General features: G+C 54.3%; 15 protein-coding genes across 15 annotated transcripts; 7 read left to right on the top strand and 8 right to left on the bottom strand.

Annotated features, from left to right (window-relative positions):
• Positions 1-87: 87 nt before the first annotated feature.
• Positions 88-1,156, top strand: ACRALDRAFT_1056387 (uncharacterized protein; the record flags this gene model as incomplete). The annotated part of the gene is made up of 3 exons (XM_071015876.1): positions 88-183; positions 285-563; positions 656-1,156. 3 exons carry the CDS (start codon positions 88-90, stop codon positions 1,154-1,156), a joined length of 876 nt encoding a protein of 291 aa, XP_070873122.1.
• A 53-nt stretch (positions 1,157-1,209) lies between these two features.
• Positions 1,210-1,885, bottom strand: ACRALDRAFT_209550 (uncharacterized protein; the record flags this gene model as incomplete). The annotated part of the gene is made up of 4 exons (XM_071022725.1): positions 1,210-1,339; positions 1,371-1,440; positions 1,541-1,689; positions 1,785-1,885. The coding sequence occupies 4 exons, from the start codon at positions 1,883-1,885 to the stop codon at positions 1,210-1,212; spliced, it is 450 nt and encodes a 149-aa protein (XP_070873123.1).
• Positions 1,886-2,218: 333 nt separating this feature from the next.
• ACRALDRAFT_1069984 (uncharacterized protein) lies at positions 2,219-2,755 on the bottom strand (the record flags this gene model as incomplete). The annotated part of the gene is made up of 1 exon (XM_071017721.1): positions 2,219-2,755. The coding sequence occupies one exon, from the start codon at positions 2,753-2,755 to the stop codon at positions 2,219-2,221; it is 537 nt and encodes a 178-aa protein (XP_070873124.1).
• A 175-nt stretch (positions 2,756-2,930) lies between these two features.
• On the bottom strand, positions 2,931-4,378 carry ACRALDRAFT_1063048 (uncharacterized protein). The gene is made up of 2 exons (XM_071016716.1): positions 4,110-4,378; positions 2,931-4,025 (listed from the first exon to the last, which is right to left on the bottom strand). The coding sequence occupies exons 1-2, from the start codon at positions 4,292-4,294 to the stop codon at positions 3,104-3,106; spliced, it is 1,107 nt and encodes a 368-aa protein (XP_070873125.1). The 5' UTR covers positions 4,295-4,378; the 3' UTR covers positions 2,931-3,103.
• Positions 4,379-4,532: 154 nt separating this feature from the next.
• On the bottom strand, positions 4,533-6,807 carry ACRALDRAFT_1093265 (uncharacterized protein). The gene has a single exon (XM_071019665.1). It carries the CDS (start codon positions 6,591-6,593, stop codon positions 4,704-4,706), a length of 1,890 nt encoding a protein of 629 aa, XP_070873126.1. The 5' UTR covers positions 6,594-6,807; the 3' UTR covers positions 4,533-4,703.
• An 898-nt stretch (positions 6,808-7,705) lies between these two features.
• Positions 7,706-10,892, top strand: ACRALDRAFT_2060082 (uncharacterized protein). The gene has a single exon (XM_071021903.1). It carries the CDS (start codon positions 7,874-7,876, stop codon positions 10,781-10,783), a length of 2,910 nt encoding a protein of 969 aa, XP_070873127.1. The 5' UTR covers positions 7,706-7,873; the 3' UTR covers positions 10,784-10,892.
• A 376-nt stretch (positions 10,893-11,268) lies between these two features.
• ACRALDRAFT_1069987 (uncharacterized protein) lies at positions 11,269-12,973 on the bottom strand (the record flags this gene model as incomplete). Its single annotated transcript, XM_071017722.1, has 6 exons — positions 11,269-11,282; positions 11,332-11,359; positions 11,529-11,572; positions 11,699-11,739; positions 12,137-12,142; positions 12,426-12,973. 6 exons carry the CDS (start codon positions 12,971-12,973, stop codon positions 11,269-11,271), a joined length of 681 nt encoding a protein of 226 aa, XP_070873128.1.
• Positions 12,974-13,427: 454 nt separating this feature from the next.
• ACRALDRAFT_1081282 (uncharacterized protein) lies at positions 13,428-15,596 on the bottom strand. Its single transcript, XM_071019126.1, has 2 exons — positions 15,146-15,596; positions 13,428-15,094 (listed from the first exon to the last, which is right to left on the bottom strand). Exons 1-2 carry the CDS (start codon positions 15,296-15,298, stop codon positions 13,652-13,654), a joined length of 1,596 nt encoding a protein of 531 aa, XP_070873129.1. The 5' UTR covers positions 15,299-15,596; the 3' UTR covers positions 13,428-13,651.
• A 614-nt stretch (positions 15,597-16,210) lies between these two features.
• ACRALDRAFT_1069989 (uncharacterized protein) lies at positions 16,211-17,224 on the top strand (the record flags this gene model as incomplete). The annotated part of the gene is made up of 1 exon (XM_071017723.1): positions 16,211-17,224. The coding sequence occupies one exon, from the start codon at positions 16,211-16,213 to the stop codon at positions 17,222-17,224; it is 1,014 nt and encodes a 337-aa protein (XP_070873130.1).
• Positions 17,225-17,484: 260 nt separating this feature from the next.
• ACRALDRAFT_1069990 (uncharacterized protein) lies at positions 17,485-18,510 on the bottom strand (the record flags this gene model as incomplete). Its single annotated transcript, XM_071017724.1, has 1 exon — positions 17,485-18,510. One exon carries the CDS (start codon positions 18,508-18,510, stop codon positions 17,485-17,487), a length of 1,026 nt encoding a protein of 341 aa, XP_070873131.1.
• Positions 18,511-18,543: 33 nt separating this feature from the next.
• ACRALDRAFT_209558 (uncharacterized protein) lies at positions 18,544-18,989 on the top strand (the record flags this gene model as incomplete). The annotated part of the gene is made up of 4 exons (XM_071022728.1): positions 18,544-18,608; positions 18,646-18,724; positions 18,759-18,806; positions 18,894-18,989. The coding sequence occupies 4 exons, from the start codon at positions 18,544-18,546 to the stop codon at positions 18,987-18,989; spliced, it is 288 nt and encodes a 95-aa protein (XP_070873132.1).
• Positions 18,990-19,153: 164 nt separating this feature from the next.
• On the bottom strand, positions 19,154-20,386 carry ACRALDRAFT_209559 (uncharacterized protein; the record flags this gene model as incomplete). Its single annotated transcript, XM_071022730.1, has 8 exons — positions 19,154-19,251; positions 19,292-19,470; positions 19,507-19,662; positions 19,724-19,903; positions 19,979-20,025; positions 20,070-20,086; positions 20,128-20,315; positions 20,373-20,386. 8 exons carry the CDS (start codon positions 20,384-20,386, stop codon positions 19,154-19,156), a joined length of 879 nt encoding a protein of 292 aa, XP_070873133.1.
• Positions 20,387-20,537: 151 nt separating this feature from the next.
• ACRALDRAFT_2138463 (uncharacterized protein) lies at positions 20,538-22,895 on the top strand (the record flags this gene model as incomplete). The annotated part of the gene is made up of 5 exons (XM_071024144.1): positions 20,538-20,628; positions 20,756-21,149; positions 21,269-21,389; positions 21,523-22,090; positions 22,189-22,895. 5 exons carry the CDS (start codon positions 20,538-20,540, stop codon positions 22,716-22,718), a joined length of 1,704 nt encoding a protein of 567 aa, XP_070873134.1. The 3' UTR covers positions 22,719-22,895.
• Positions 22,896-24,629: 1,734 nt separating this feature from the next.
• Positions 24,630-25,067, top strand: ACRALDRAFT_1075981 (uncharacterized protein; the record flags this gene model as incomplete). Its single annotated transcript, XM_071018455.1, has 1 exon — positions 24,630-25,067. A coding segment is annotated over one exon (438 nt), but the record flags the coding sequence as incomplete, so codon positions are not given.
• Positions 25,068-25,224: 157 nt separating this feature from the next.
• Positions 25,225-25,584, top strand: ACRALDRAFT_2028600 (uncharacterized protein; the record flags this gene model as incomplete). The annotated part of the gene is made up of 1 exon (XM_071020541.1): positions 25,225-25,584. The coding sequence occupies one exon, from the start codon at positions 25,225-25,227 to the stop codon at positions 25,582-25,584; it is 360 nt and encodes a 119-aa protein (XP_070873136.1).
• Positions 25,585-26,855: the final 1,271 nt, after the last annotated feature.

Here is a 26,855-nt window from a genome sequence, read left to right on the forward strand (position 1 = left end):
CATCTCGCGCCCGACCGACCCGAACCTCAACCAAACTCTTCCCTTATGCCGCCCTACGGTTCCCTGCATTCGCCATCGTTGAAGAAAATGGACAACTCCAGACCTCACTACGGCCGGAGAGGCGTTAGTATGGGCAATGTCATTGGTGATCCGTTTGCGCTCGCAACCACCTCCATCGCCATGGTTGGTTCTCCCCGTTGTTATCTCCAGCCAGGGGCGGCGCCTTCTTTTTTTTTCCAATTTTTTTTTTCATTGCTGCTAACCTATCCGCCTCTTCGTCATAGCTCGCCTGGACAATCGCCTTCATCTCCTCCATCATTTCTGCCGTACAAGGACCATACCCTTCCTACGCCTGGTGGGTCCTAATTTACGAACTCATCCTCATCCTCGGCGTCTTCTTCGTCGTCGCCTCCGACACCATCCAGACATACCACGCCGCCCTGTCGGCCTATCTAGCCGCCGGTCTTGCCATGCTTTCCGTCCTCATCAACAACATCGTCTACTCTTCCCAGGGTGCTCTCCAGGCTGCCTCGGCAGGTTTCATTCTCCTGGCCATTGTGACGGTACGTTTCCACCACCTTCCGTTTGACGTGGATGATCACATCGTTGGTGTGTATACCACGCGTCACATGCGTTGCTAACAATCTTTGTTTAGTTCGTGTGGATATTCTATTTCGGCTCGGCGCCATCCGCCTCGCCCCGCGCATACATCGACTCATTCGCCCTACAGAAGGACTCGGGTGCACGGCATACCATGAACTACGGCGGCGGTCGCCCCGAGACGTCCACCTCCGTACATCCGCCGCAGATGTACACGTCGGCCCAGCTAAACGGATTCGAGAACCCTTCGCCCGTCGGCGGCATCTCCCAGTCGCAAGCCCACAACTCGTCCAACCCAACCAACCTCAGCGCGCCCTCGGCCGCCGCCGTGAACAAACCCGCCGGCCAAGATCAGGAAGTCGGCCCACCGACCGAATACCCATACCGTGCCAAGGCCATCTACAGCTACGAAGCCAACCCCGATGACGCCAACGAAATCTCCTTTAGCAAACACGAGATCCTGGAGGTCAGCGACGTCAGTGGGCGGTGGTGGCAAGCACGAAAGGAGAACGGCGAAACGGGCATCGCACCCAGCAACTACCTGATTTTGCTATGAGTTCACGACCGAGTTTTTTTTGATCTTTTTTTTCTTCTCTTTTCCATCTTCGTTTACCACTTTCGAGTCCTCGAGTCAATCCATGGAGAGACGAGCAGGGAAAGGCACAGGACAATCTCCACCTTGGTGATACCACGGCGATCTTTGGGCCGGACTGGACCACGAGCGAGGTGTTGAAATTTACTTGCAGCTGGGTTTCAAGGCTTTGGAGTACATTTTCCGGTTTGGGGACACGGGAGAGCATGCAAAACAGCACAGATGTCCCAAGGTCCAGGCGTCAGTCACTATTATCCCAACCATCGTTTGTGTGTGCTTTCTATGTTCTCTTGTCCTTTTTATTTTTTTTGCCGGTCCATTGTCACTACTTATACTACCTACTTCTACCATCCACCACGCCCTCGCAATCTCCCTGGTGTCTCGCAGGGCGTGGGCCGCATGTATGGCCCATGTTGATAAAACTGGTCGTGTACGATGCAGACGGGTGGGCGCACGAGCGGGCCGGGGGATAGGCGGATGGTCGGATGTCGCCTTTACTGGACGGACTGTCATTTTATGAGGGAATGGGTTGATCAAGAGGGATCAATGATAGGTTCCGATAGTCTCTTGCGGATGGGATACCCCGTGTTACTGCTGATGTTCCATGTTTCTTTTATCATCCAAGTGACTGGTGTTTGAACGCGAGGTGCTGAATGTGAGGACTCCAATCTGGCCTGTTGTTCCTCTTGGCATGGATGCTCGTTACGTCGTAGGATGCGGACCGGGTTTCATGGCTCGATGCCAACGTCGGCGCTGTCGGTCAGACTTTTCTCGCGCATCGACGACATAATGGAGGATCGATCGCTGGTGTCTCTCGGTGCACATCAATACGTCATGGTTGCCGCGTGTTTCTTTCTTTTCCCTTGTCCCCAGTCATCGCTTGGCCGGCCTGCTATCAGGGCAATGGTTTCGAAGGTGTCGGCCTTATTGCAGGAGTGCCATGAATCGGTTGATCCCATGCTTTTCTAGGCACTAGAACCGGATTTTCAGCGTAGGCGAATGTCACCAAGGAGTGTTGTTCCCCTCTCACGAAGCCTTCTCGAGCCGCTTCCTCAACTCCCTCTCTTTTTGCGAGACCTCCAGCTCCAATCTCTCCACGCTATACTTCAGCCCTTCCTTTCGGCTCCGCACGGCGCGGGCTCTCAGCCCCTGCTCGCCCGCGAGGGTGTGTCGTCTCTCTCCTCCTCCCCCTCTGGTCGCCGACTTGGACCCGGACCTAGACCCCGCGGCACCGAGACCGGTATCCCCAGCGGCGAGACGGCCGGCGAGGAGTTCGGATCTCGCCTTGAGGGTTTCGATGCGGCGGTCGCGGCGGTCGACTTGGGCTTCGGCGCGGTCGAGGAGGAGGGTGATGGACGGGCCGATCTCGTCGCGTAGGGAGGCCTCGGCGGCGGCGAGGCGTGCTGAGGGGATGAGTTCGTAGTGGCGGGTGGTTTTGAGGACGGTGGCGAGGCGGGGGAGATCGGAGGTTGCGGATTCGAGGGTTTGGACGGCCGAGGTGAGAAAGCTGAGGGAGTGGTTGAGGGAGGAGACGCAGTCTGCGTAGGTTGCTTGGTTGGACATTTCTGTTTGACTTTTGACTGCTGTCTTTCGTGTGAGTATTCGGAGAAAGATTGATATTCTGGGTCAGGCGTTGGGGTGTTGGCGATCGGTGAATGAGGACGTTGATGGGATCGAGTGAATGTTTACGAGTGCTGTTCAGTGACAACCCGCTCCGTTGTTGAAGGTCACGAAAATGCCCCGCCGTGTGCACGAACCACTTCCGTCGTTCGGCGTTAGGTTTCGGCCTAGATACATAGAATCCCGTTATGGCACCACGGCCCCATATGTGTTTAAACGTATTTTACGAAAGTACGCCGCGCCTGCGACGCGCCGAAGCGGAAGAGGGAAGGCGAAGCGGAACAGGCAAGACTATGTTGATTTCTCCTTGGTATGGGCCACGACAATAACAGCTCTAACAACCTTCGACTCGGCAAACCACCGAAACAACCTCGCGGCAAGCTTGAATCCACCCAACGAGATGCCGTACTGTCCCAGCGCCCGCTCCTGACGATCCAGGAAATCCACCAGCCCAGCGAACACGTCGTCGGTGATGTCCCGGATGGTGACCGACTCCCCGTCGTAGCCGCACGCGACGAGCTGCTCGCGGTACTCCGCCTCGGTGAGGAACGTGCGCAGGGGACAGCCCATGAAGACGCCGACGGCGCGGGCGGCCCAGACGTCACGCGCAGGAGCCGTGTCACTGAGGAGCAGGTCGAAGGCCATGAGGTTCGCGTCGAGGCGGCGCGCGGCATACTCGAAGACGGGCCGGCGCGAGGGCGAAAAGTGGTACAGGCAGTCCAGGGCTAGGAGCCAGCGAGAGGTGAAGCGGCCGTTTTCGCCGGATAGGGAATCGACTGCTTCGCGGATGCGAGGGGCCCAGGTTTCTGGGCGGGCGGCGTTGGCGCGGAAGAGATGGAATGCATCGGCGCGGAGGGTCAGGCTGGAAGGAGTCGCTGCGGTGGTGGTAGACTCGTCGGGATGTTCGAGTTGGGCATCCAAGGTAGCTACTTGGCGGCAAATCTTGCGGGAGGCCGTCTGCACTTGGGCCTCGTTCAAGGTGAGACCGACGTAGCGGAAGTCGTGCCACCCTCCTGACAGTACCATGCGAGCGAGTTCCCAGGTTTGGTCGCCGCAGCCAAAGCCGAGGTCAAGGATGGCGAGTGTCTCGTTACGTTTGGAGCGGCAGGCGGCTGCGCCCTGGTCTAGGAGGCCTGCGGTGGTGACGACTTTTCTGAGCAGGTTGGCGGCTGCTTCGTCGAAGTGAATGATGCGTCCGCCGTCTTGTTTCTTCCTGGGTCTTGTGAGTTTCCGGACGGTGGTCTTCTTTTTTGTCTTCTTCTTCTTCTACAACGAAAAGAAACGAGGACGAAATTACCAATATCCCACATTCATCCACATGGAAGGAAGCGGTGTCCGGATGTTGAGCTTCCAATGTCCCAGGCCGTAGATGTCGCTCGTGCGCAGGAAGACAAAGGCAGCAAGGGCAATGAAAATAACTGTCGCCGCTGCCCCCCCGACAAAGCCTATGGCTAAGCCCTGTGATGCCGTGAGCGACACCATGACCAAAACGGCCCACGGTTGTCTAGATAGTGGGATAAGGCTTCGTTGGGCCCTGCTATGAAGGCAGGAGATGAGGTGCAGACTGTGGCACACATTGTGGCGTATGCGGTATAGTGTACACCACAATGCGAAATAGCATAGAGCGTTTACACAGGTTAAACAGGGAGTATCACTATTTTCAGCCGCCCTGTCTGGTAGTTACAGCCCTCTCTATCCTATTTAGGAATGTTACGCGAGCCCGCGCAGTAGTCTGTATACGCTACGATCTTGGCTGCAGATGTCCTGTATGTACATAGGTATACAACGTACGTACAACGTATGTAGATAGACGTCTTACCTGGCCCCTTAGGGCTCCCTTATAGTCGCCCCTCTTCCTTTCTTATTACTTATCGTTATAAATAGCGTCTTGTTACCAGATTATAAACGTTCTTTCTTTAAGCTCCGGCAGCCCCAGAGCCGCGCCGGTCATATAGCCATCGAGGAAACACTCTCCTACGAGCGAAAACCCGTCTTTGCTTTCCGACTTTCGCAGCAGGACAGGAATACTGCAGCCAAAAAGCACACAGACCAGATCCCCCTTCATTGCCTTCTCTGTAACCATGCCAATACGTCCATTGCGACTCACCATTAGTCGGAGGGACAATCTGACCACCGTATCGAAAAACCGACCGAAAAATGTGTCATGGTAGTACTCGTCTTCATTCGGAGCGGCGCCCGTGGAACCGTAGTCATCCTGGGCCCTGGCGTGCAGGAGTATGCTCTCGAAGCTACGGCCGTGGATCTGAAGGGATCTAGTCCACCGAAACCATTCCTGCAATTCCTTGGGGGTGGAGGGATCTGATTGTGTTACGATCCGCGCGAGGAGGCACATGAAGTCCCAAAAGAAGTCTGCAGTGGGCATGGCATATCGCAAATATCGGTCTTTCCGGTCCAATACCAAACTTCGGCACACACTGATGAGGAGCTCCGTTGTCGAGCACATAGAGTCGGAGCAACCCGAGCATTGCGCCGAGTTCCATTCGGAGCTTTGAACCATTTCGAAATTCGTGGATCCGGCCAAGCCATCCACCGTATCAACGACAACCCCTCGAGCGTGTAGTGCCGAGCCTTCAAACTCATACACAGCGGCTGTATTATGAGAGGCTGAATAGTGAACCGAGGCGTCGAATTCAAGGTGATCAGGGCCGCGAAGATTTCCCACATGGGTCTTGCAACTTTGACTAGCCATTGAGGGAATCACCACGGGATTTCGCTTTTGCCAGTCAGGTACCCAGGATGGCCGCAAGGAGCCCGGAAGCGCGCTGTATGTCGAAGCGAGACATATAACGTCCAGGGACTTGTGCTCTTCGATGAACGATTGTGTGAAACGCAAGTAGACCTCCGGGGCGCTGAGGAAGTAATCGACCTGCAGAATAGACGGATTGGTGCAGAGCGCCATGAGGCCATATAGCCGATCTCGATCGTCCGTGGCGTCCATACAGCAGAAGTAGGCGGCCAGGGCTACGAGAGACAAGCTCAGGTTCGCGCCCGGCTTCTTTCCGGCCTTGTATAAGTTCCATGCTCGTCTCCGGTTATTCCCATGGCTGAAGGCGATCATTCCTTTGATGCCGACCGAAGTGCACTGGTCAGCCACTTTTATGCTTCGGCATACGGCGACCCTGCTGACGTTGCGCATGCCGCACCAGAAGGAAAGGCTTGTGGGCCGCACAAATTCCTGCACGGTCCAGATCCTAGACCACCATTTCCGTGCGAGGAAATTGGCCAGAGCTGTCCAGTGAGCGCGGTAGTGATCCGCCTGTAACATGGAGCGAAGTTCCGCGACACTGGGTTTGCGTCGGGCGGTTTGGTCCAGGAATTTGATAAAGTTGATAGCAAGGTCGCTGTCGCTCGACGCCTCTCCCAGCCAGGCAATGACTTGTTCGGCCTGACAGTAGATGAGCTGCATGTGCTGGAGTTGTTGAGCCCTCTCCTCCAAATCCGCCTGGTTGATGCAGATGGAATCAATCCACCACCACTTGCCGTCGAGCAGCATACCCTTTGATCTCAGGGTCTGAAAAAAAGGTTCGAGTGAGTCCAAGACTGGGAGCAGGCGCTGGTCCACCTGTAACGTGAAAGACTTTGTGGGACCGTTTCCATCGAGAGCCCATGCGTAGCTGATGGAATGGTACGGAGGGAGCGGCTGATCGACTGCGAAGGTTTTGAGAATAGCGGATATGCGGTTTTCATCTCGAATGAATTTCAATAGCCGTATCTGATTGTGGCGGATGGTGCCATAGCGGTAGAGAGTAGGACCCGCCATGAAGGTCGCAATGGCGAAATCGGTGGCACAGAGAGCTCATTTTCCGGTGGTTTGCAAGTGGGAGAGAGGGGCTGGGGACCTTCATATCATGTGTCTCGTCTCCGGGGATGCCGCAAGGCAACAGTGAGGCTGCCGCCGTGCATGTATCGAGGGCCAAATGGTGGTACGAGGTAATTATTAACGGGCATAATCATGTTGGCTTAGTGTGGTACTGTCGGTTGGATGGATGGATGGGTGAGGACGCAGCTGGAGCAAGTGTAGTATTCTACAAAGTACAACGTAGGTTGTGACGAGAGGAGCCCATGATTTTTCTGTCACGTGATGACACAACGGGAAGTCACTGACTCAGCATCCTGGCCATCTCTTCACTAGGTACCTATCTTAGGTAGGTACTTTGAGCATTGCTCTATTCTGACATTCTAAGGGCGTTAACGCTTGGTCGGTTGTTCAAGCAAGACTGACACCAGCATCGTAAGTATTTGATCTCGAGCTTTCAACAACAATTACATCTTTGGAACAACTACTTGTTGGTTGTCCCTCGAAAAGCTGTTGCTAACCCGGTTTGAGTATGTCGCGAGTCGCCTTGTCAGCACTCATCAGGCTGCGAAATGGGCGCCTGCGGACACAGACAGGCTCCGTCTCAGGCAGGCTGGCGTTGCGGCAAGAAGGCGGAACCCACAACAGGCCACTGCGTGGCCACATGATACATCAGGGCTGACCACCCCAACTCTATCGCGCACCCAATGATTCGGCAGCAGTGTCGTCCAAGACAGATATGGGCAGGGCAGACAGGCAGGTCTCAGCCCCCAAGGCCTGTACTACCTCCACAATCTCTCGTTTTGGGAAACCGATGAATGTTCTGGAGCGGAACCATACCCGATCTCCCCGTCGAATCACCAGGCTGGCGATCCAACCCTTCCGCTGAATAGCCCTCAATGATTCGGTGAACCCCGAGGCAGTGCAGTCCAAAAGATAGACAATCCAACGCGACGCGCATGCACGAGGCAGACATGCAAGCCTCAGCGGTGAAGTGGAAAAACCGCAAGGGTCGGAAAGTCGATAAATGTCCTCAAGTGGAACTATCCCTAATACTCTTCCCCTAGAATTGAAAAGTCGGGACATTTATCCACAGCTCCATCACAAACAACAGACTGTCGACAAGCAACTTCCAGAAGAACACACAACTTCGAGGATTGGCACCCATTCCTCCTTTCAACTACCCTCCCTGTAAAGTTGTGTCTTCTCTGTGCTGTCTTCTTCCATACAGAGAGAGCAAAAAAATGGAGCAAGACGATCCATTTTCGCATATTGCCCATCCGGCATCTATCTACAAAGTGTACAAACATCGCAGAGAGTATCCCGCGCTTCCCGAGGGATATGATTGGGAAACGCAGAAGCAACTTTACTGCCCACGTGATTTACTGATCAAATCAACCCCTGGGCCATTGGAACTGAAGCACAAGTTTGGCTACGTATTCTGTCATCGCGGACTCTACGAACGTGCCTCTGGAATTCTCGACAATACGGCTGCCGCCATCTCCAACGGAATACGCCAGGATTTATTCCTTCACGAGGTCGATGTATTCGTCCTGGGCAAGCTGGACGAGGCGTTTCTGGCCCACGACAAAAATCCGAGGCGCGTCACTGCAAAGACGGAACCTTGGGGATTGTACTCGTTCCACGAGATTCTCAAGACAGCTCTTGTGACGAGGAGAGTGGAGACGGAAACAAAATTTGTCGTTCCAAAGACGGAACATTTGAAGCCCTCTTCTTCCCGCCAGGGTCTCGACACAGCTCCGACGACGACGGTCGTGCAGAAGCCACTGGATTTTGCCAGTTCATACCTTGAGAGCCCCGAGCACGTCCTAGGTCTACTCGATGCCCTTTGGAACGAAAAGCTGGCACCCGTCGGCCGCACCGTTCAAATCGACTTCAGGGACGAAGACTTTGCCAAGGCAATTCCCCACTGCTGTTTCCATGTTTCCAAGCAGCCTTTCCAGTACCGCTCAGCGCGCGGCGCACACAACACATTGGCCTGGGCCTTGTTCCAGTCCACGATCCTGAAGGGCTACAGTAAGCACTACAAGTCATTCGACCATCTTCACGCCGCAATCAAGAAGGAGTCTATAGCGGCATATGGGCGGAATTATTTTCAAGTGAGGCACCTACATGTCCTTCCGCCTTTGGTCATGGTGTTTTTCCCCAAGGACGTTGTCGCTCTTGCGGACGAAACAAGTCCTCGTGATGCACGATGTCGGGATAGAAGGACCTACGAACATATCCGACATACCTTTATGAACCAGGTTCTGTCGTTTGTCGGAGTGGGCGAAAACTCGTACAACTTTATACTTGAGATTGTCCACAGCGGTCTCGGGTTGGGCTACGATGTGAAGACGAATACAGCCAAAAATCCGTTGGATTGGAAGCCACTGACAAACAAAGACGTCATCTTCGACAGCCTTGTTGACCGGGCCATGATCGACGTCAGCTTGGAGCTGCGAGAGAAATACCCTGAGCTGCTGTTCTCGTCCTGTACGCGATTGCCCGACGTGATTACCCCCGAGGGGAAATTCAAGGCGGGTTATGAGACGTCGAGGCTGGAGTCCTGGAAAGACGGGGAGGAGGGGCTTGCTGCCAAGCTTCGAGCCATGCACGGAGGGTTGTATCCGCAGTCCCATCTCGTGGTGGCCGATGACCCAGCTGCCGAGATCGCGGCGCGCACCTGGATCGACCAGAAGTCGGGCCTGGATCGAAGCGACTTGCTAACAATGCCTTACAACAAGTGGCTACAAGGGGCACGAGAAGTTCAACCCGCCATGGAGGAGCTTAATGCCCAGGACTTTCTGCCCAACAAATTTGGGGAACCTACCATACCGGCAGACGACACGTTGGGTGCGCTCCATGCTATCGACAAGGAGTTGGATCGCCCAATCGACTCGGGCGCCAACACCAGATCGTGGGTAGAGACGCTAGAGACCACCCGGTATCCAACGGACCCCTCGGGCTCTACTGACGGTGTAGATAAGTTTAGTAGTGGCAAGCAAGGTGGACATGACAATACCGTTGACGTGGACTACGACCTCCCCCATGCGGCCGACGAGCCAGATTGGAAAGACGACGCGAGAAGCCAATCTGGAGATGTCAGGGAAGGGCCTCTGGCTCTCACCATAGCAGGCAGACACTTCGTATTCCGCACCAAACGCGAACTGAAACACGCAGCCGCCTACGTCGCAGCCGCAAAGGGCGACACGGAGGCTCTTGGTAAACTTCTTTTCGGTGGTGCCAATGCCAACGTTCCAACGGGACCGTACGGTACCCCGCTAGCGATAGCATGTGCAAATGGCCATCGCGATTGTGCCGAGTTGCTGCTGGACGCGGGGGCGAATGTCAACGGAGGAGGAGACTTGGGCTCCCCGTTAGAACTCGCGTCCGGGAACGGTCATAGCGACATCGTCGAGATGCTGCTCGCGGTCTTGATAAAAAACAATGCGTACGACGGGCACGACGCTCTAGGAAGGCTATTCACCGGCACTGCCCTTCATAGGGCGTCTCTAAAGGGAGACGAGACAGTGGTTCGATTGCTACTGGAGAGAGGGGCTGATGTTGAATTAACACACCCCGTTACACACGATACCGCCCTGCATATGGCATGTATTGTCGGAAAGGTCAACATTGTCAACATGCTTCTCGATAGCAATGCCGATATCAACGCTCGCGGGTCCGGAGGGACTGCGTTAAGGACGGCATGTCACAGTGGCCACCCCGATGTTGCCAAGCGACTTTTGGAACATGGCGCCGTCATTGACTTTTCCACTGAGAAATTGAAACCTGAAATTGTCTCGCTACTGATAGACGCCGGGGCCAACGTCGACAGGCCCGCAGCTACACAGCCAAGTTCAGACACGGCGGGACACTTGCTACGCCCAAAGTTCTGGAAGAAGATCGAAGCCAACCGGAAAAGGCTGCACAACCGAGCCAAGAACGAGCTCAAGAAGGAGATTAAGTCGATGGAGAAGCCGCCGCTGAAAGAACCTCGTCGGCTCCCCAACTGTGGCTGTTTAATTTGCTACATCGACCAATCCATCCAGCCCGCCATCCCCCGATACGTCAAACGGAGAAGATTTATCTCCACTACTGATCCGGTTTCTCTCACATTGGGTCTGATGAAAATTGGTTCGGCTGATTCCTAACGTGGTGGCATGTTACGGAGACCAGGAATGGCGAATGGCCCGTGCCTTTTACGTTTATTACTGTGGGTACCCGGCCCTAGATTCCTATATTAATATATAATATGATTTGAAATAAAACACCGATTTTTCTGTGTAAAATCATGGTAATATGGTTAAAATCATATTCCCTAGGAAAATCATGTCCAGGGGTAACATGGAAATTTGCTAGTTTGTATACTGATTGGTTAGAAATTTATATGGCTTAAGATAACTAACTAATTAATAATATTTATGGTTATAAAGATATACCTCGATTAAAATAAGGTACTATAAATATACACGACGCACCTAGCCTCCTATCCCCTTAACTAGCTATCTAGCTATTAGTTTAATATTAATTAATTAATTCCCGTTATAAAAGAGGGTCCTGTGTAGAAGAGGGTCCTGTGTGGAAGAGGTCCTGTTATTATGGAAGAGGTCCTGTTATTATAGAAGAGGTCCTGTTATTATAGAAGAGGTTAGCTTAATAGGACTCTATAATAGGACTCTATGGATAGGACTCTGCTTACCTCTATTATCATAGAAGAGGTCCTGCTGCTATAAAAGAGGTTAGCTTAATAGGACTCTATAGATAGGACTCTGCCTACCTCTGTTATCGTGGAAGAGGTCTGCTATGGAAGAGGTCCTGCTATAGAAGAGGTCCTGCTATAGAAGAGGTTAGCTTAATAGACTGCTGGATAGGACTATTAGATAGGACTCTGCTTACCTCTATTATCGTGGAAGAGGTCCTGCTACTATAGAAGAGGTCTGCTATAGAAGAGGTTTGCTATGGAAGAGGTCTGCTATAGAAAAGGTCTGCTATAGAAGAGGTTAGCTTAATAGGACTCTATGGATAGGACTCTATGGATAGAACTCTATGGATAGGACTCTGCCTACCTCTATTATCGTGGAAGAGGTCTACTATAGAAGAGGTCCTGCTATAGAAAAGGTTAGCTTAATAGACTGCTAGATAGGACTATTAAATAGGACTCTGCTTACCTCTATTATCGTGGAAGAGGTCCTGCTACTATAGAAGAGGTCCTGTTATTATAGAAGAAGTTAGCTCTTTATCACGATCTCTTTAGGGGTAGGAAGGCTCTGCCTAGGAGGGCTGTTATTATAGGCTATTATTATAGGAGGGCTATTAGGTGGAAAAGAAAGATCTTAAAGGAAAAGAAGATCCTAATCGTATTAAGTCACACGGCAGAATAACCACCGCCTACGCTACTATTCCTGCCTCCTAAAGATATCGTGGAATCATAGAAGGACCTACTACCTATTATATAAGGTAGGTAGGTACGTTATAGGTAGGTACGACCCTTAGCCCCGTGCCCTTACTCGCTATTAGTTAGTTTCTAGGTAATTTACTAGTTAATATAGATCTACGCCTTCGCGGTACAATTTCGATATATATTAATATGATTTTAATCTATATTAGTATAATTCTATATAAGTTATCTATTTTTTACCCTAGAAAACCCATGGTTATTATGATTCTAGGCATGAAATAAGTACCCCTATATAGAAATTCTGATCCTAGGACCCCCGCTAATGTTGATATCGATTATGCCGGATATGGATTCGTTCAACAACATCCTCATATCAATTGTTGAGCACGTCGTACCTGGTCATTAGAATGCCGCTGTCCAACTGATCAACCCCCCTCAGCCTAAGCTTCCACGACCGATTTAATCGACCAGACGGGGACGGCGACGCAATCATCTTGATCCCATCTCCCAAGACAACTGGCATGACAGCAGCTTCGATAGAGTCAACCAGCCCAGCCTCAAGACAAGCAGCCACAAGCCCCCCACCACCCATCAGCCAGACATCCTTGCCGCCTCCTTCCTCGTCCCTCAGACTTCCAATGACGTCCAAAAAGTTGTCCCTGACGATGGTGGTGTCGCCCATGTCGCCGCCATCTTGAGGCTTGTCCAGCGTGCGACTGACGACAAAGACGCGTTTCCCCGCCAGCGGATCGTCGCCTGACTGGGCTGCGAAGGAACGCATGGCATGGTAGGTTTTACGACCCATGACGAAGACGTCGAACTCGGCGTACAAGGCTGCAAAATCGATTGTTTCGTCTTGGACGATCCAGGACGTGCTCCCGTCCGGGGACGCGATGTAGCCGTCGAGCGTCGTCGCCGCGTTGTAGCGCACTCGGCGAGTCATGTTGGGCGTCGGCCGTATCGGGACTTTTGGAATGAGAGAATCTTGAATCTCGTAGAATTGTGTTTTGCCGAGTTTGTTGTGAGTTACAATACCTCCAGCCTCTGGGCGAAGGTTCCGGTGTCACCTCACCGTGTGCTGTGTATTGTGAAGTGAACACAAACGTGAGGCATTGAGGGGAAATTCAGCTGGGTTAAAACTAGCTGCTTCACCTTCAATCCCTCCGATGGTGAGTCAGACCGAAAGAAGTGTCTGGTCTTTTCTCGTAGGTTTTTCCGAGACTGCGGGGCTGAGTTGGGCTTCGGTGAACAAGTGTCACTGTGATAGCTTCACTCCTCACCGAACTTGACCGATTTCCCGGACCCATGTCGTCTAACCTTGCCCTACCCGAATACCCGGGCTTCCTTTGCGAGTCTTGCATGCACCGATTACTCTGCCGGGAGGTCTGAGCACCTTGGTACTTTGAAGGGACTCGGATGAGGTCTTCATGAACTCAAGAAGGCCATTACTTTTGTATACTTCGTGTACAGGACATAAGATATATGTATATACTAAGTACATCTTCCATCTTCCATCCCCCTAATTAGTCATTACGTCATGCTTTCACGTGCCAAGGCCGAAGTATCTATAATCACATTGACACCAGATTCTTAAGACCTCCAGATGGCCAGGAAACTTCACTCATCTGGTCTCCCACGGGATACGGACTCCAAAGTCTCGGGCTACGCGCATGGCCGACACGATACATCCCTCCAACAAGACCATGCCGTCCCAGCACCAAGCCCCCGTCACCCAGACGTCGTCCTCCCCGTTGACCCATTCCGCAGCGCTTCCACCATCCACGTCACCTAGCATCCTCTGCACGACAACCCGGCTCTGCACCGTTCGCAGTGTTCTCGTGAACCGTGCCGTCTGCAACGTCCTCTTGCGCTCGGCATCGGGGTCGAAGGGGCACGTGCTGACCACGACTCCGCTAGGCATGGCGTGAAGGGCCTCCGTCCGAGAACCGGTCTCGGAGAAGCGTGTGCGAAAGGTGATGGACTGGGGCGGCGGAGACGTGTCGGTGCCGAAGAGGTGGTGCATGCAGCCTTTGGAGGCGCCCGCTGCATCTCCGTCTTTTTCTCCGTCGTTGTCGCGGTCACTTTCGCCGATGAGACGGTGCGTCTCCGGACGTGAACCTTCAGACTCTGCCGTGGGGATTTTTGGTCGCAAAATGGAACTCTCCACTCGCACGGTCGGGAGTTGGGCAAGCGTAGATCGCAGAGGATGGAAAATGCGCGCTGTCACGTCAGGCGAAACGGCCAAGACGACGCGATCGAATGTCTCCTCCTCCTCCCCTTCGTCGCTGTCCTTCCCTGCATCCCACTGCTTGTTCACTGGCCGCCACCGCACCGTCACGCCCGCACTTCCTTTCATTCCAGTCTTCCCTACCACCTCGCCTTCCACCCCGCGAGGCACCACCTCCACCACGCGAGCGCCGAGTCGCACGTCCCGCAACCCGGCGGCCAGACGCGCCTGGACCTGGCGCACGCCGCCGCAGACGGCGTAGTGCTGCTGGCCGTGCGAGAGGCGCTTGTAGGCCACGACATCGCTGGCGGGGAAAGCCAGCATCTCGTCGTGGGAGCAGGTGGAGACGCTGCTCATGAGCGGGAGAAGGTAATGCGAGACGTAGCGACGGGGCAGCCAGACGCGGGACAGGTAGGAGCGCAGAGACTCGGAGGGGCGCGGGGCGACGAGGAAGCAGGCGACGGTGAACCAGAACTGGCAGACGATGAGGTAGAGGACCTCGAGGAGGTGGAGGAGGACGGGGCGGGAGCCGGGCCAGGGCGGTGGGGTCTGGTGCAGGTTCGAGGCGTGGACGAAGTAGGTCCCCGGCGCGCTCGTTTCCGGGTTGTGGCGGCGAGCGGGCGGCGGGTGGGATGAGGCGGGCGTAGATAGCATCTTGGCGAAGACGAAGAGGAAGCGGACGGGGTGGAGCGGGATGGAGAGGTGGGAGTACATGCGCATGAGGTTGGCGTAGTAGCCGCCGGCGGAGGCGCGCATGGGCAGGTCGACTCGTTCGACGGAGCCGGTCTCTTCGTTTCGCACGGCGACGGACGCCGAGTCGAAGGAGAGACGATCAGACTGGGATTCAAGTTAGTCGTCGGGGCTTTTGGACAAGATGAAAAGTTTTACCTGTTCGAAAAGGGTGACGGCGTAGCGCTTTTGGTCGTCGTTGTGGAGGAGGTATGCTGTGGTGAGGCCTGCCAGGCCGGTGCCGACTATGGCGACGCGGGTTTGGCGAGGATGGGAGCCATCTCTGGTCCCCTGGCCTTCATTACGGCCCATGATGTCGGCTCCGGTGTATGTTGTATGTTCCGGGAGTTGAGCTTCTTTGGTGAAAAGACGGGGGGTCTATGTCGATTGTATTGCGCCGAACCTCTCTTTCGCCTTGCCCTTTCTTTCTTTGTTTTTTCTTCTTTTCTTTGCTTCCTGTCAAGATGGTGTAGCAAGGTATGTGACGAGATCGAGGCCGTCACGGCTCAGTGCTGGACAGGCGGTAAGAGGCGCCGAATGTCGTAGGTGGATGAATGGGAGGAGATGGGATTAATAACGGCTCTGGCGTCCTGGGTCTAGATCTCCTCAGATTCTAATCAAGGCACGTGTCTATGTTCCGCTTTCAGGGCTGTGACGTCTCTGAGAGGAGTATGAAAGGTCCAATCCGTTTAGAGAGCGAGGCAAAACAAGATGACGCCCATCCTGGCGTCGGTCGAATGCCAAGACGGAAAATGTTAGTGTACTGCATTTTTATGCTTATCCAGTGCTAATCCAGCTAGTCCAGGGGTCTCTCAGGGCTTCTTAGTGGTTCCTGGTGGTCTTAGCCACCGTTACAAGTCGCTATACGGGGAGTGGTTCAGTGTGACGTCGGTGCGTATAGCCGGGACATTAATTGGTCCGATCGAGGCCTGATTCTCCACCGTTCTCAGATCGCTCACTAAGCAGGGACTATTAGTAAGCCATTGCTCATCTTGGCTTCACCGATGCTCATGGCATTTCTACTCCTTCTCATCGACCATTCTCGCACTCGCATTCGCATTCACTTATATGGAGTTCCCTGTTCAATGATGCGCATATTCACCCGCTAGCCGTTCCAATGAAGCCATAAGCAACCTGGTCCGTATCATCGAAGAGGGAGCTTGAAAACGACACTACATATCCCGTTAAACCTCGGCTTGGGCGTCTCCCTTGACCACATCTCCCATGGCTACCGTCTCGAATGTCCGGCCCCTGGCCATCTTCACCGGCTACATGGTCACCGCCGCAGCTCTCACATACAATTGCATCTCCATCATCTTGAGCAGCGGCAGCACCAGCCGAAGACACGCCAAGAAGAGCTCACCTCGCCATCCCCTCATCATCCTCCTCTTCACCCTCCTAGCAGCCTTCAGCCTCGCAACAACATGGTACCACATGTTCCGCTACTTCCGCTGGTCCTACCTCGACTGGGCCGAGGTCCACCTTCTACCCCTGGGCGACCTCGATCCGTCCGCCGGCCCGTACTTCGGCGCCTGGCTCCGCGACACCTCTCTCTTCCGCCAGGCCTGGGCATCCACGCTCGAGACGCCTCCCCGGGCGTGGTGGTCTCTGCAGATATTTGGTTTTTGCGCCCACTGGAGCGTCCTGCTCGCCCTGCAAGCACGGAAGAGGCGCATTCCCCGCGCCTGGGCGTTCATGTTGCTGGGCCAGGTGGTCGCCATCTCCTTCGCCTCTAACCTCTTCTTCCTCGCTGTCCTCCTGCACGACGTCGCCGACTCGCCTAGTGATCAGGACGCAAGAAAAGGCGAGGACGACAGTAGGGAAAGAAAGGGCGAGGTTTTGAAGACGGCCCCGCCCTCTACGGCCGTCTTTTGGTACCCCACCATCTTCGGCTTCACTGTCGGCTGGGCCCTCGAGATCCCGAACCAGTTTGGTCGTCCGTATTTCATGCTCATGCTGTTGGTGCCGCACCTCGTCGCGTTCGCCCCGCTGCTGCTTGACGCCGTGCTCCGCGCCAATGTCCCCGCCCGTTTGCTGAACCCGCCTTCTCGGTACGTCAGGGCCGGGTTCATGACCGCCCTGGTCGTGGTGGCTACGAGCCGCGTGATGGGCGAGGGGGGCGATTGGGAACTGATCAAAAGCACGCTGTATGAGCATCCCGCCGTGAGCAGCGTGGGATGGGATGTTATTTGTTGTTGGGTCAGTTTTGCCGCCTGGGCCGTGTTGGGGGACGCCTGATGGGAACTGGCACGTATAACTGAAATAGGGACGAGCACTCTTTGGTAAGACTGCGCAATGTAAGCGAGTTGACGACGTTGATTCATCCGTTTTGACGTGATATTATACAAAGATAAAGAGAGAATAGGTTAAGAAAAAAAAATCGCTTCACACCCGGGGGGTTCCGCCAGCACATTTGGAATATCAAAGCCCCCTACGCCCCAAATCAAACGTCCTCGTACAACACAGCTGGTTTGACTCAATATTGGACCCTTCCCACCCTAGGTCATCCGATAAACGGCATCTTTCTGGAAATACTGGCTGATATCATTGTCCGCCCCACAAGCATGGCACGTGTGCACCACCCTGGAACCATCCAGCCCAGGACCAAAGTGTCCGGGACCAGCGGCTTCTGTACGTTTTCCTGCGCCCGAACCTGCGCCCATGCCACTCCTGGCCTGGGACTGGGCCTGAGCAGGAGTGCCCTGCTGTACTGACGAGGGGATCGGGCCACCCATCATGCCCATCTTTTGTCCTCCCACATTCCGATCGTATCCTTGGTCCTGGGCCTGGGGTTTCATGCTCGACATGAGCCGCGGGTCGTAATCTTGTCCACCGCCGCGCGGGTCAACGGCCCCCGAGGCGGGCTGGGCGGAGGGAGGAGGACCGCCGCGCTGCTGGGTGGAGGGGTCCATCATGCCAGACTTGGATACGCCGGCAGCTGTGTCGGGGGGGAAGCCGCTACCGCCTCTACCCTGCTCGTAAGGCTGCTGGAATTGTTGCTGCTGCTGCTGCTGCTGTGGAGGGCGCTCGGCCGAACGGAAGGGAAACTCCCGCTGAGACTGGCTGAAGCCTTCTCCTCCTCCCTGTTGGGCAGGGTTTTCTCCCCGTCCTCCGGACCCCATGGAGCCCCAGTACGGGGGTGCACCTTCGTTCCGGACGGCGGATCCCTCCTGACGGGGTTCTTTGCCTTGATACTGGCGGTTGTCGCCGCCAAAGTCGACGCCCGAGTCAGTGGGGCGGTGTCCGTGCTCCGGTGCCTTCTCGCGAGGCGCATGGCGGCTGGTGGGCGGGGGTTGGTTGCCGTCGTGGGCTGCAGCGGCACCGGGGGCAGCGGCACCTGATGCGTAGGCGCCGGTGGGTTGATCGACGGCGCCCTGCTTTGTGTTCATGCGCGGGTCTCTGTCGGCCGGGTATGCGCCAGGAGCGGAACCGGTAGGCTCTTCTCCGTATGCTTGTTGGCTGGTTGGCTCCGTCTCGTCTCTATCGGGGTGGAAGGCTTCCTTGATCTTGTCCTTGATGCCCATTGCTGCTGTTGTATGTTAGGGCTGTGGTTGCGTATGGGACGTATGCGTGTAGCTGGTCTTATGCTTGCTGTGGGCAATGCGAGGTGGTTTCAGTTCTTGTGAAGATGGAAGGGGAAGAAGTGTGGTGAACCGGAGGAAAGAATGGAAGAAGGATGCAAGGCTATCAAATAGTAGCTGGAGCCCGTTCAAGTCTCTAGCCCATTCCGTCGGGCTTGTCTGTATCAACGCCGTTCTCTGACATCACTGAGACCCCAAGAGCCAGTCCAGGGATTGATCGTCGCCAAGTAGATCACTGGGTGTGTAGTGGGAGGGTCACGATGACGTTGGCGCTACCATTTTAGTCCTATATCTAGCTATCGTTGCGCAAAGTGGGCATGATCTAGTCGAGAACCAAGATCGGCAGAGCGATTGGCATACGTCATTTCACCGACTCACCGAGACTGACCGAGACTGCGCTACCTCATCACCGACTGCAGTGATCGCTTCTGAGCCATTATATACGCTCGTTTTTCGAGTCCTTACTACTACTACCTACCTATGATAAAATAAAATAAAAGCCAAGGCCCAACGTACTCAGCGAAATACAGCAAGGACGTCGGCACGGCGATTCGGGGCCGAGACCCAGATTCCGTTCCGGGCGGCTTTAGTAACGGCCGGATGGACCTACGGACTGCCGATGCCGGGTGAGTCCATCCATCCGCCACCAAGTCAGCGAGCGACGCATAAACCCCGCTTTTACGTCTATCACACTCGGAACATGGCTTCCCACTTACGTTGCAACCGTTGTTCCGGTTACTGAGAACGATGAGTAGACCATCTTCAGGGTGATGGTTCACTGTTCGCCAGTCGCCGGTCGGTAAAGGTCGTTCAACGGCGAAACAATAGAAATGAAGGTAGATAGGACCGATATAGTGCATGAGGTGCGTAAACGAGGGCATGTGAAATATTAAAGAATCCAGTCTGGATAAAGACCCAAGTCCGGGAACTATAGGAAACTGTCGGCGCCGACCCCGAATCCCTGACACGAGACTAAGTACATGTACCTTGACAAGGCACTGCAGGGCCTTATCAAGGGACTTGCTGTATCGCTTCTTATTACCCTGGACATCCAAGGTGAAGACGACGGTCTTTGGCCTGTAGGTCGGGACGGTGCTGGGCCGATCCAATGGACGCCTTGGGAAGAAGCGGGGTTAGGATAATTTCGTCCTGTGACCTCGGAAAACGACCAAGAAGGCAATCGCGCCCGAACGGTCGCGATGGTCCTACTCGAGATACCCTTGAAAGGGGCATGTACCTCACGAGTATGGAGGAGTGACATGGAGGAACCAAAAAGTACAAGCACCGGCAGACGGCGAAGAATGCCGACAACCGGACGCCAGGAATACCAAAGGCTCTGATTGGTCTGACCTGCCAAGGCCATACCCCACCACAACGAACACCTTCTGAATTAGGAAGTTAGATAAACGACTCGCTGTCGCTTGAATCGCTATCCGAATCTTGGCGTACTCTCGCCCACTACACATCTCTCGGTCAACCTTTTTCTTCGCTTTTCTTTTCACAATATTTTCTATTTTCGCTGCGTATCAATTCAAGTGCTACAGATAGCAGGTAGCACACTGCCACCAGATAACAAATCGCCATGCAGCGAAAGCCTGTGAGACGGGAGATATCCGTACTGCGCACTTTGCTCCCCAGAGCCGTAAGACCAGGCCCAGCTCTGAAAGATGGATAGAGAATCGATGATGGCCAGGGCTGGCTTCGCCGTCGTATGCGCTGACGGGTCCACCTCTTGCTTACCCCGATATCTTGAAGGGTAGGGTACAGAGTACCGTGGAATCGAGAGAGACATAAATATCACTCACTCTCGTCTCGGCATTCCGTCAGTCTTGGTCGGGCGCCTCACCTCACCCTCTTATACTCCCTTTCCTCCCGCCCTTCGGCGTCGTGTGTCGACTAATCGACCTGAACCCTTTTGTTTCCTCTACCACCTCCTCCCCTAAACCGTTGAGCCGCTTTCCGCTTCCACCATGCGCTTCAACACCCTGTCTGGCGCCGCCCTCGCTGCCGCCTCGGTTGCGGTGGCCAGAGAGCTGCCCAAGAACGAGGCCAAGGCTGCCGGTAGGCCCACCCTTCTGCCCATACGTCCGCGGACTCCCGTGGAAATCTCATTGTCTTCCTTCAAAGCTTTGATTCGTATTCTGTCCGTAGAGCTACGATGAAGCTGGCGCTCAACCTCCTCCTCCAGAGCTCTATGACAGCGGCGAGCTCCATGAGCGCCTCATGAGACAGAAGATATCCGCCTGGCGAGCCGAGTACGATGCCGGCCTCCTGAGCTCCGAGAAATGGCCCCGCCTCAACTACACCAAGTGCATTGACGGCAAGGCCGAGGCCGTCCCTGGCGACCCCATGCTCACCTTCCGCTGCAAGAACATCGACCTCTACGACTTCATCAACCACGCCACCCTCGGGTCCCCCAACGGTTGGGATGAGTTGAAAGATGGTCTGCTCCTGACCGGCAGTTCTTCCTGGGGTTGGACCGACCCCGACTCGGGCCGTGAATTCGTCGCCAGCGGCATGTACGATGGTACTGCGTTCCTTGAGATTCTCCCCGAGGGCCGTCTCCTCCACCTCGGTTTCTTGTAAGTCGGTCCTTTTTATACACCCAACCAAATATATCTTTATTACGCTCCGTATCAGCCTCCACCGGCCTCCAACCCCTACCTTGAGCACTTATCCTCGCTAACACGGCCCATTTCAGGCCCTGCCCGGCCCCTACCGACGACAATGCGTTCTGGAAGGAGATTCGCTCCTACAAGAATTACATGCTTATCGGCTCGGAGCTGACTGGCCATGGTGTTCAGATCTTTGACATGTCCAAGGTTCGCTTGTTCCGTGTTTTCTGGCCGATCTCCCGGCAAGGACTGCCTGTCCAATGAATCAATAAAAAGAGAGAAATACAGGAGACGCCAAGGGAGGTCCCCTAAGCGAATCTCTGCTAACTCGGTTGACAAGCTCCTCACCATCGACCCCAGCGACGGCCCCGTAACCTTCGACGTCAACGACGTGACGAGCCGTTTCATGGATACCCCCGGCAACCGCATGCACAACGTCGTCGTCGACGAGGAGAACAACTACGGCGTCGCCGTCGGCTCCCGGCCTCGCACCGACGCTTGCCTCTCGGGCCTCATCTTCTTCGACCTCTCCGACCCCTCCAACCCTACTCGCCTCGGCTGCAACGGCCAGGACGGCTACGTTCATGACGCCCAATGCCTGACCTACCGTGGCCCCGACGAGAAGTACCAAGGCCGTCAGATCTGTTACGGCTACAACGAGGACACCCTTACCATCTACGACGTGACCGACAAGGCCAACTCGTCTGTCATCTCCATCACCTCGTACGAGGGTGCCGCCTACACCCACCAGGGCTGGCTGCTCGACCCCCAATGGCAGGAGTACCTGCTCATGAACGATGAGTTTGACGAGATTGACGCCACCGGTCCTGCGGCCGACGGTTACCCGGTCACCTACATCTGGGACATTCGCTCGCTTGAGAACCCCAAGCAGACCGGCCTCTTTAAGGGTTAGTTGGCCGTGGGATTCCCTTTACACTGGTTTCTTGCCTGAATCCAGTCATTCACATGCATACGTGGAAGCTAACCTGACGGACGGACGACGTAGGCACTGTTCCCACCGTGGACCACAACCTGTATATCGTGGATGGCATCGCCTACCAGTCGAGCTATGTCGCCGGTTTCCGCGTCTACGACGTGAGCTCCGTCCCCGAGGACCCCACGGGCAACAGCGTGTGCGAGATTGCCTACTTTGACATTTACCCCGAGGACGACCAGGAGCCAGGCGGCGGCAGCGTCGACATGTACGGCTCCTGGTCCTCGTACGCCATGTTCCCTTCGGGCTTCATCTACATCAACACCATCGAGCGCGGCGGCTACCTGGTCAAGATGACCAAAAAGGAGACGTGCAAGCCCCGCTCGTGCAGCGCGGACAACTGCCTCCGTGCCATGCGGGCCACACATACCGAGGGCCGCCTCGAGCAGAGCCGCGAGTTTTGCGGCGAGTTTACCAAGACCTTCGTCGCGGACGTCGAGGTGGTCCCTGACTATGCCAGGGCGGCTTGTGGCCATAACGTCATCTCTCGCGTCAGCTCTGCCTGCTCGTGCCTGGCCCCTCGCGCTACTGCCGCGCCATAGAAGCGAGGTTTCCAGTCGCTGCCCTCGCTCACCGAGGGCGTCTGTGTTGACGACTGAGATGGCGAGCTTTGAGCTTGACGGTCGTTGAATGTCGGGTGGGTTGATAGGTTGGCAGTTGCCATGTACATGACACATATAGCCTTGAATTTAGGAATAGTATACGACCATGAGTCTGTGCCGTGCATTTACCTCGTTTGTAGTCGTTCCTGGCAAGCTGGCTGTTGTGATTCTTTGCCGCGACATTGATCATTCCCTTTCGGTACTTCGTACGGTTGCTAGCAGGCGAGTTACATAAGCATTTTAGAGGGTACTTACGGAGTACGTACAATAGACCGTGTGGGACAGACAGGTGCGGGACGCCGCAGGACACAGCGACGTGGCAATCGGTGGTGCTACCACGCGGTCGGGGGCGGTCAAGCATGGCTGAGGTACGCTGTAGGTAATTACTGTACGTTGTATGTACGAGCAAACGAGACAACGCTGCTCCCTTTTTCGGTCAATCCGGGAGAAAAAGACGGAGTGAGAGGGCCAGGGAGGTAAGCAACAGGATTGCAACCTGAGAAGATTGAACGATGCGGTGCAACCGCGCAGCACAGGGGGAACGGGACGGTTTTGTAAACGGCTTGTTTGGTTTCGGGTGGTCGCACCATGTGTTTCCAACGGTTACATGCGTTATATAGTCGCGAGCCTAGAGATGTTATGGCCTTGTATTCGGTATAATACCGCTACGGCCTCACCATGGTTCCAGTGTGAAGTCTGAGCGGTTCGGGTCTGGGGACTTGGACTTCGAACGCAGCGAGTTTCAGGCAAGCGACACGATGTGACCGAAGTAGCCGGAGAACGACTTCCCTCCCCTCCATTTTCTTTCTCTTTTTTGCCCTTCATTTTTCTCTTTTTGCTTTTCTCCTCCCTGAACGATGTTGACAGAAGAAGAAATAAGTTGATTCAGATATGACGCCAACGAAGCAAATATTCATCAGCGTAATTAACGGCGTCCTAGGAAGATACAGGTACACTGCAGGTACATCGTAGGTATACTTTCATTGAGGCGATACAAAGACGACCGTTCAATGCTAGAACCAATCAGGGACGAACGGCAACAAAGTCGCACTACCTATTCGGGGCTAGTGTCAGGAACAAAGGATCTGAAGCCAATTATACCCCTCGGTTGGCTTGTCCAATCAGTATCGACAACAGCGTGGGATGGGAAATTGAAAGTCAATTGCGTCGCTTGGGCGTACATCTTGGTTCCTCCAGTCCCGCTGCCAATCTGCATAGTCTCTCAGCTAAAATTAAAGATTGAATTTCCGTGATTATGTCAAGGAGACCAGTCTCCGAGCAACAGTCGCTCTCGTAGTGAAAGTGTGCCGGGCGCAGATTAAAGCAAAACAAGGAAAAAGCAAGATTTCGTGTTGTCGTCCGACTCGATGAGCACCTTTTTCTGGGTTTGGATTGTTTGTCAACAAGCACAGAGACTGAAAAAGGATCATGGGCGAATTGTAAAGGCTTTCAGAGCTGAATTGCCAGGCAACCCAGGTGATCGGGACAACCTCCTGGGAGTCTCATTTCTTCCGGCTCGTCACTCAAAGTCATCAGTACCTCATTCTCGCACTGAAAAGTGCGCCGCCCAAAGTCCCAGGTACATCATGGCAGTCCTATGTTGGGTTGGGTGCCCACGCAATAATAGGGCAAGTGGGGCAACGACCGGGTACCTTACAGGGCGGTCCCTCTTGGCCAATCACTTGGGTTCGTGCCATTGGCCGCCCGTTTACGCAAGGGCCATTACACTAGGGGGAAGGGGCGTTTCTAGGGTAGCGACTTCCTATAGGGAAGGAAAAAAGCTCATTTCCGTCGCACCACATTTGGCCTTCCTTTTTTCCTGCCTCAAAGCCCCCCCAGTCTTTCCCCCCCTTCCGTCTCCGTCCGGTTTTCTTTTCGCATCTCACCACTCTCCTTCAAACAACCTGCTTCATATCTGCGTTTGCGCATCGTTCCACTCTCTTTTCACCCAAAACAACATCAAGACTTCGTTGGCAAAGTCTACTTCTCGACCCGACGCGCAGCATTCTCTCGCACTACATACATTTCGAAACAACTTTCCTTACGCATTACCGATCGTGCCTCGACTCGACTAGACGTCTTGCCAGTCACCATCGCACTGCATTTCAACGTCGTGTAACGAATACATACAAATCGTCACCGACCGGTTCCCCTTCCCAAGCAAATATTGCAAGCAGGATCTCATACATATATACGCACACGTTCGATCTACGCGAACCGTCCTCGATCATTTCGTCAAACACGATACTGCGACCGAATACCTTGGTCCACCAATCTTCGAGCCATTAACTGCAAAGAACAACTCTACACGGACGTGTAAAAACAATCTGACGGCTACTGTCTGAGACACGAGTTCATCACGACAACGCAGCTTTGAAAGCGCGTACGAATACCCATTTTTGAAAGAAACCTGCTTCCCCGCGAATACCCCCTTTCCAACGGCATCATGAAGGTCACGACTATTCTCAGCGCCATTTTCCTCCCCGCTCTGGCCCTGGCCCAGGGAGAGACCGGAACCACCACGTCCACCCTCACTCTCACCCAGACCGTCATGCTGGCCAGGGTTGTCGAGACGGCCACGGCTACCGTCCATCTCAACTCGAGCAGCATTGCTTACTCGTCTGCCACCTCTCTCGCCACCTCCCTCACCAGCTCCGTCGCCAGCCCTTCTGACGCTTCCGCCACCGGCGACGCGCCAGCGGAGAGCTCTTCCGTTTCCGACGATGAAAGCGCCGCCACCTCGCTAGGTGCTGTCAAGGCTGCCCTTGCTGGTGCCGCCGGCATGCTGGTTGTTGCCTTGATCTAAGCAACAATATATGGCACGCAGCAGTTGTAGTGTGTGGTGGACCGTCATCTCGAACGATCAGAGTGTGGAAGATGACGCGAAGAGGACGCCGGCTTGACTGGTTTCAGGGCACGTGCGGTGCGCAACGACCCGGCCTTTTGTCGATAACATTATTTTCCTCCCGAAATCTACGATGCGATCATCTGTCTTACCTTACTTTTCCTATGTTACAATTCGAACGTTCTTGAACCTTCTCAACTTGGACTTTCGTCCGGGCCGCAAGTTTCTTTCTCATGGCATGCGCGACCTCCAGATCCAATCGGCACTGGCGGATATGGAGTCGCGCGAAACTTGTCTGGCGGGGGTCTGAAGCGGAGCACTTTTCTTATATTCTTCATTTTCGATTCTTGGTTTGCCAATTTGTCGGAGAACCACTCTTGTGGAGCTGGACATGGCATACTCCTCTTGCACATCCCCTTTTCCCCATTTCCTACCTGCATGCCAGGACGGACAAACATTTGATCTCTTATTCATCTTGTCAATTTTATCATTGAATCGGAGACTACTCTTCCCCTGACCGTCTTGGCTGGCGCGTATGCGTGTTCTTGCAGGCTGGGGACATTCTTTCACGCTCCCCCTTGGGATCCCTACCTGTTGCGACCCCATACTTAGGAACTCGGGAGAAGTGTGTGGTTTGGTGATTTGGGCTGGCAAGCTTGGTATCGGGACATGAGCTTCTCTTCATTGGCCCGTTTATTTGATACCCTGGATTTTTCTCGTGGTGGCTTCTATTCTTGATGAGGCGGCGGTTTATGGGTTGATGGCACGCGATCATGGCCGATTGATAACTTTTCCCGTCACGGGGCCATTTGGCCATCCATGTCGTCCTTAGGTGACTTGGCGTATGGTAGCGGGGGAAGAATTAAAGCGTGTTTTAATATCCAGTGTCCGTATGGTTTGCCGTGATCATTATTGTGTCGTGCATAAGTCAGGGGAAATGTGCGATAAGACACCCTTGAGGACGTGACGCTGCTACGACCACGTACATACAAGGCGCTGCTAAGTTTCTATAATACGGATAAAAATTGAATATGAGTCGATAAAGCAAATATTCTTCCATAACTGCATAGATAACGGCATTACCCAACAAATCCTCCTAAGCGAGTCTCAAGTATTCCTCTTCCGTCAAAGCCGGTTGTATCCGGAGCAATTGTCATCAAATTTCAGGTGGAGTCGATTTCTTCCGCCACGGTCGTCATCCAAGCGAGTCTTTCTTTCCCGCGTTACTTCTC

Source organism: Sodiomyces alcalophilus (assembly GCF_042370955.1).
Source record: "Sodiomyces alcalophilus JCM 7366 unplaced genomic scaffold ACRALscaffold_6, whole genome shotgun sequence".
NCBI lineage: Eukaryota > Fungi > Ascomycota > Sordariomycetes > Glomerellales > Plectosphaerellaceae > Sodiomyces > Sodiomyces alcalophilus.

Coding starts and splice junctions, on each gene's coding strand:
- ACRALDRAFT_1063048 (XM_071016716.1), bottom strand. CDS start 4,294: ATGGTGTCGCTCACGGCATCACAGGGCTTAGCCATAGGCTTTGTCGGG. Junction 4,026..4,109: donor TGGATGAATGTGGGATATTG/GTAATTTCGTCC, acceptor CACAAGACCCAG/GAAGAAACAAGACGGCGGAC.
- ACRALDRAFT_1093265 (XM_071019665.1), bottom strand. CDS start 6,593: ATGGCGGGTCCTACTCTCTACCGCTATGGCACCATCCGCCACAATCAG.
- ACRALDRAFT_2060082 (XM_071021903.1), top strand. CDS start 7,874: ATGGAGCAAGACGATCCATTTTCGCATATTGCCCATCCGGCATCTATC.
- ACRALDRAFT_1081282 (XM_071019126.1), bottom strand. CDS start 15,298: ATGGGCCGTAATGAAGGCCAGGGGACCAGAGATGGCTCCCATCCTCGC. Junction 15,095..15,145: donor CCGTCACCCTTTTCGAACAG/GTAAAACTTTTC, acceptor CTTGAATCCCAG/TCTGATCGTCTCTCCTTCGA.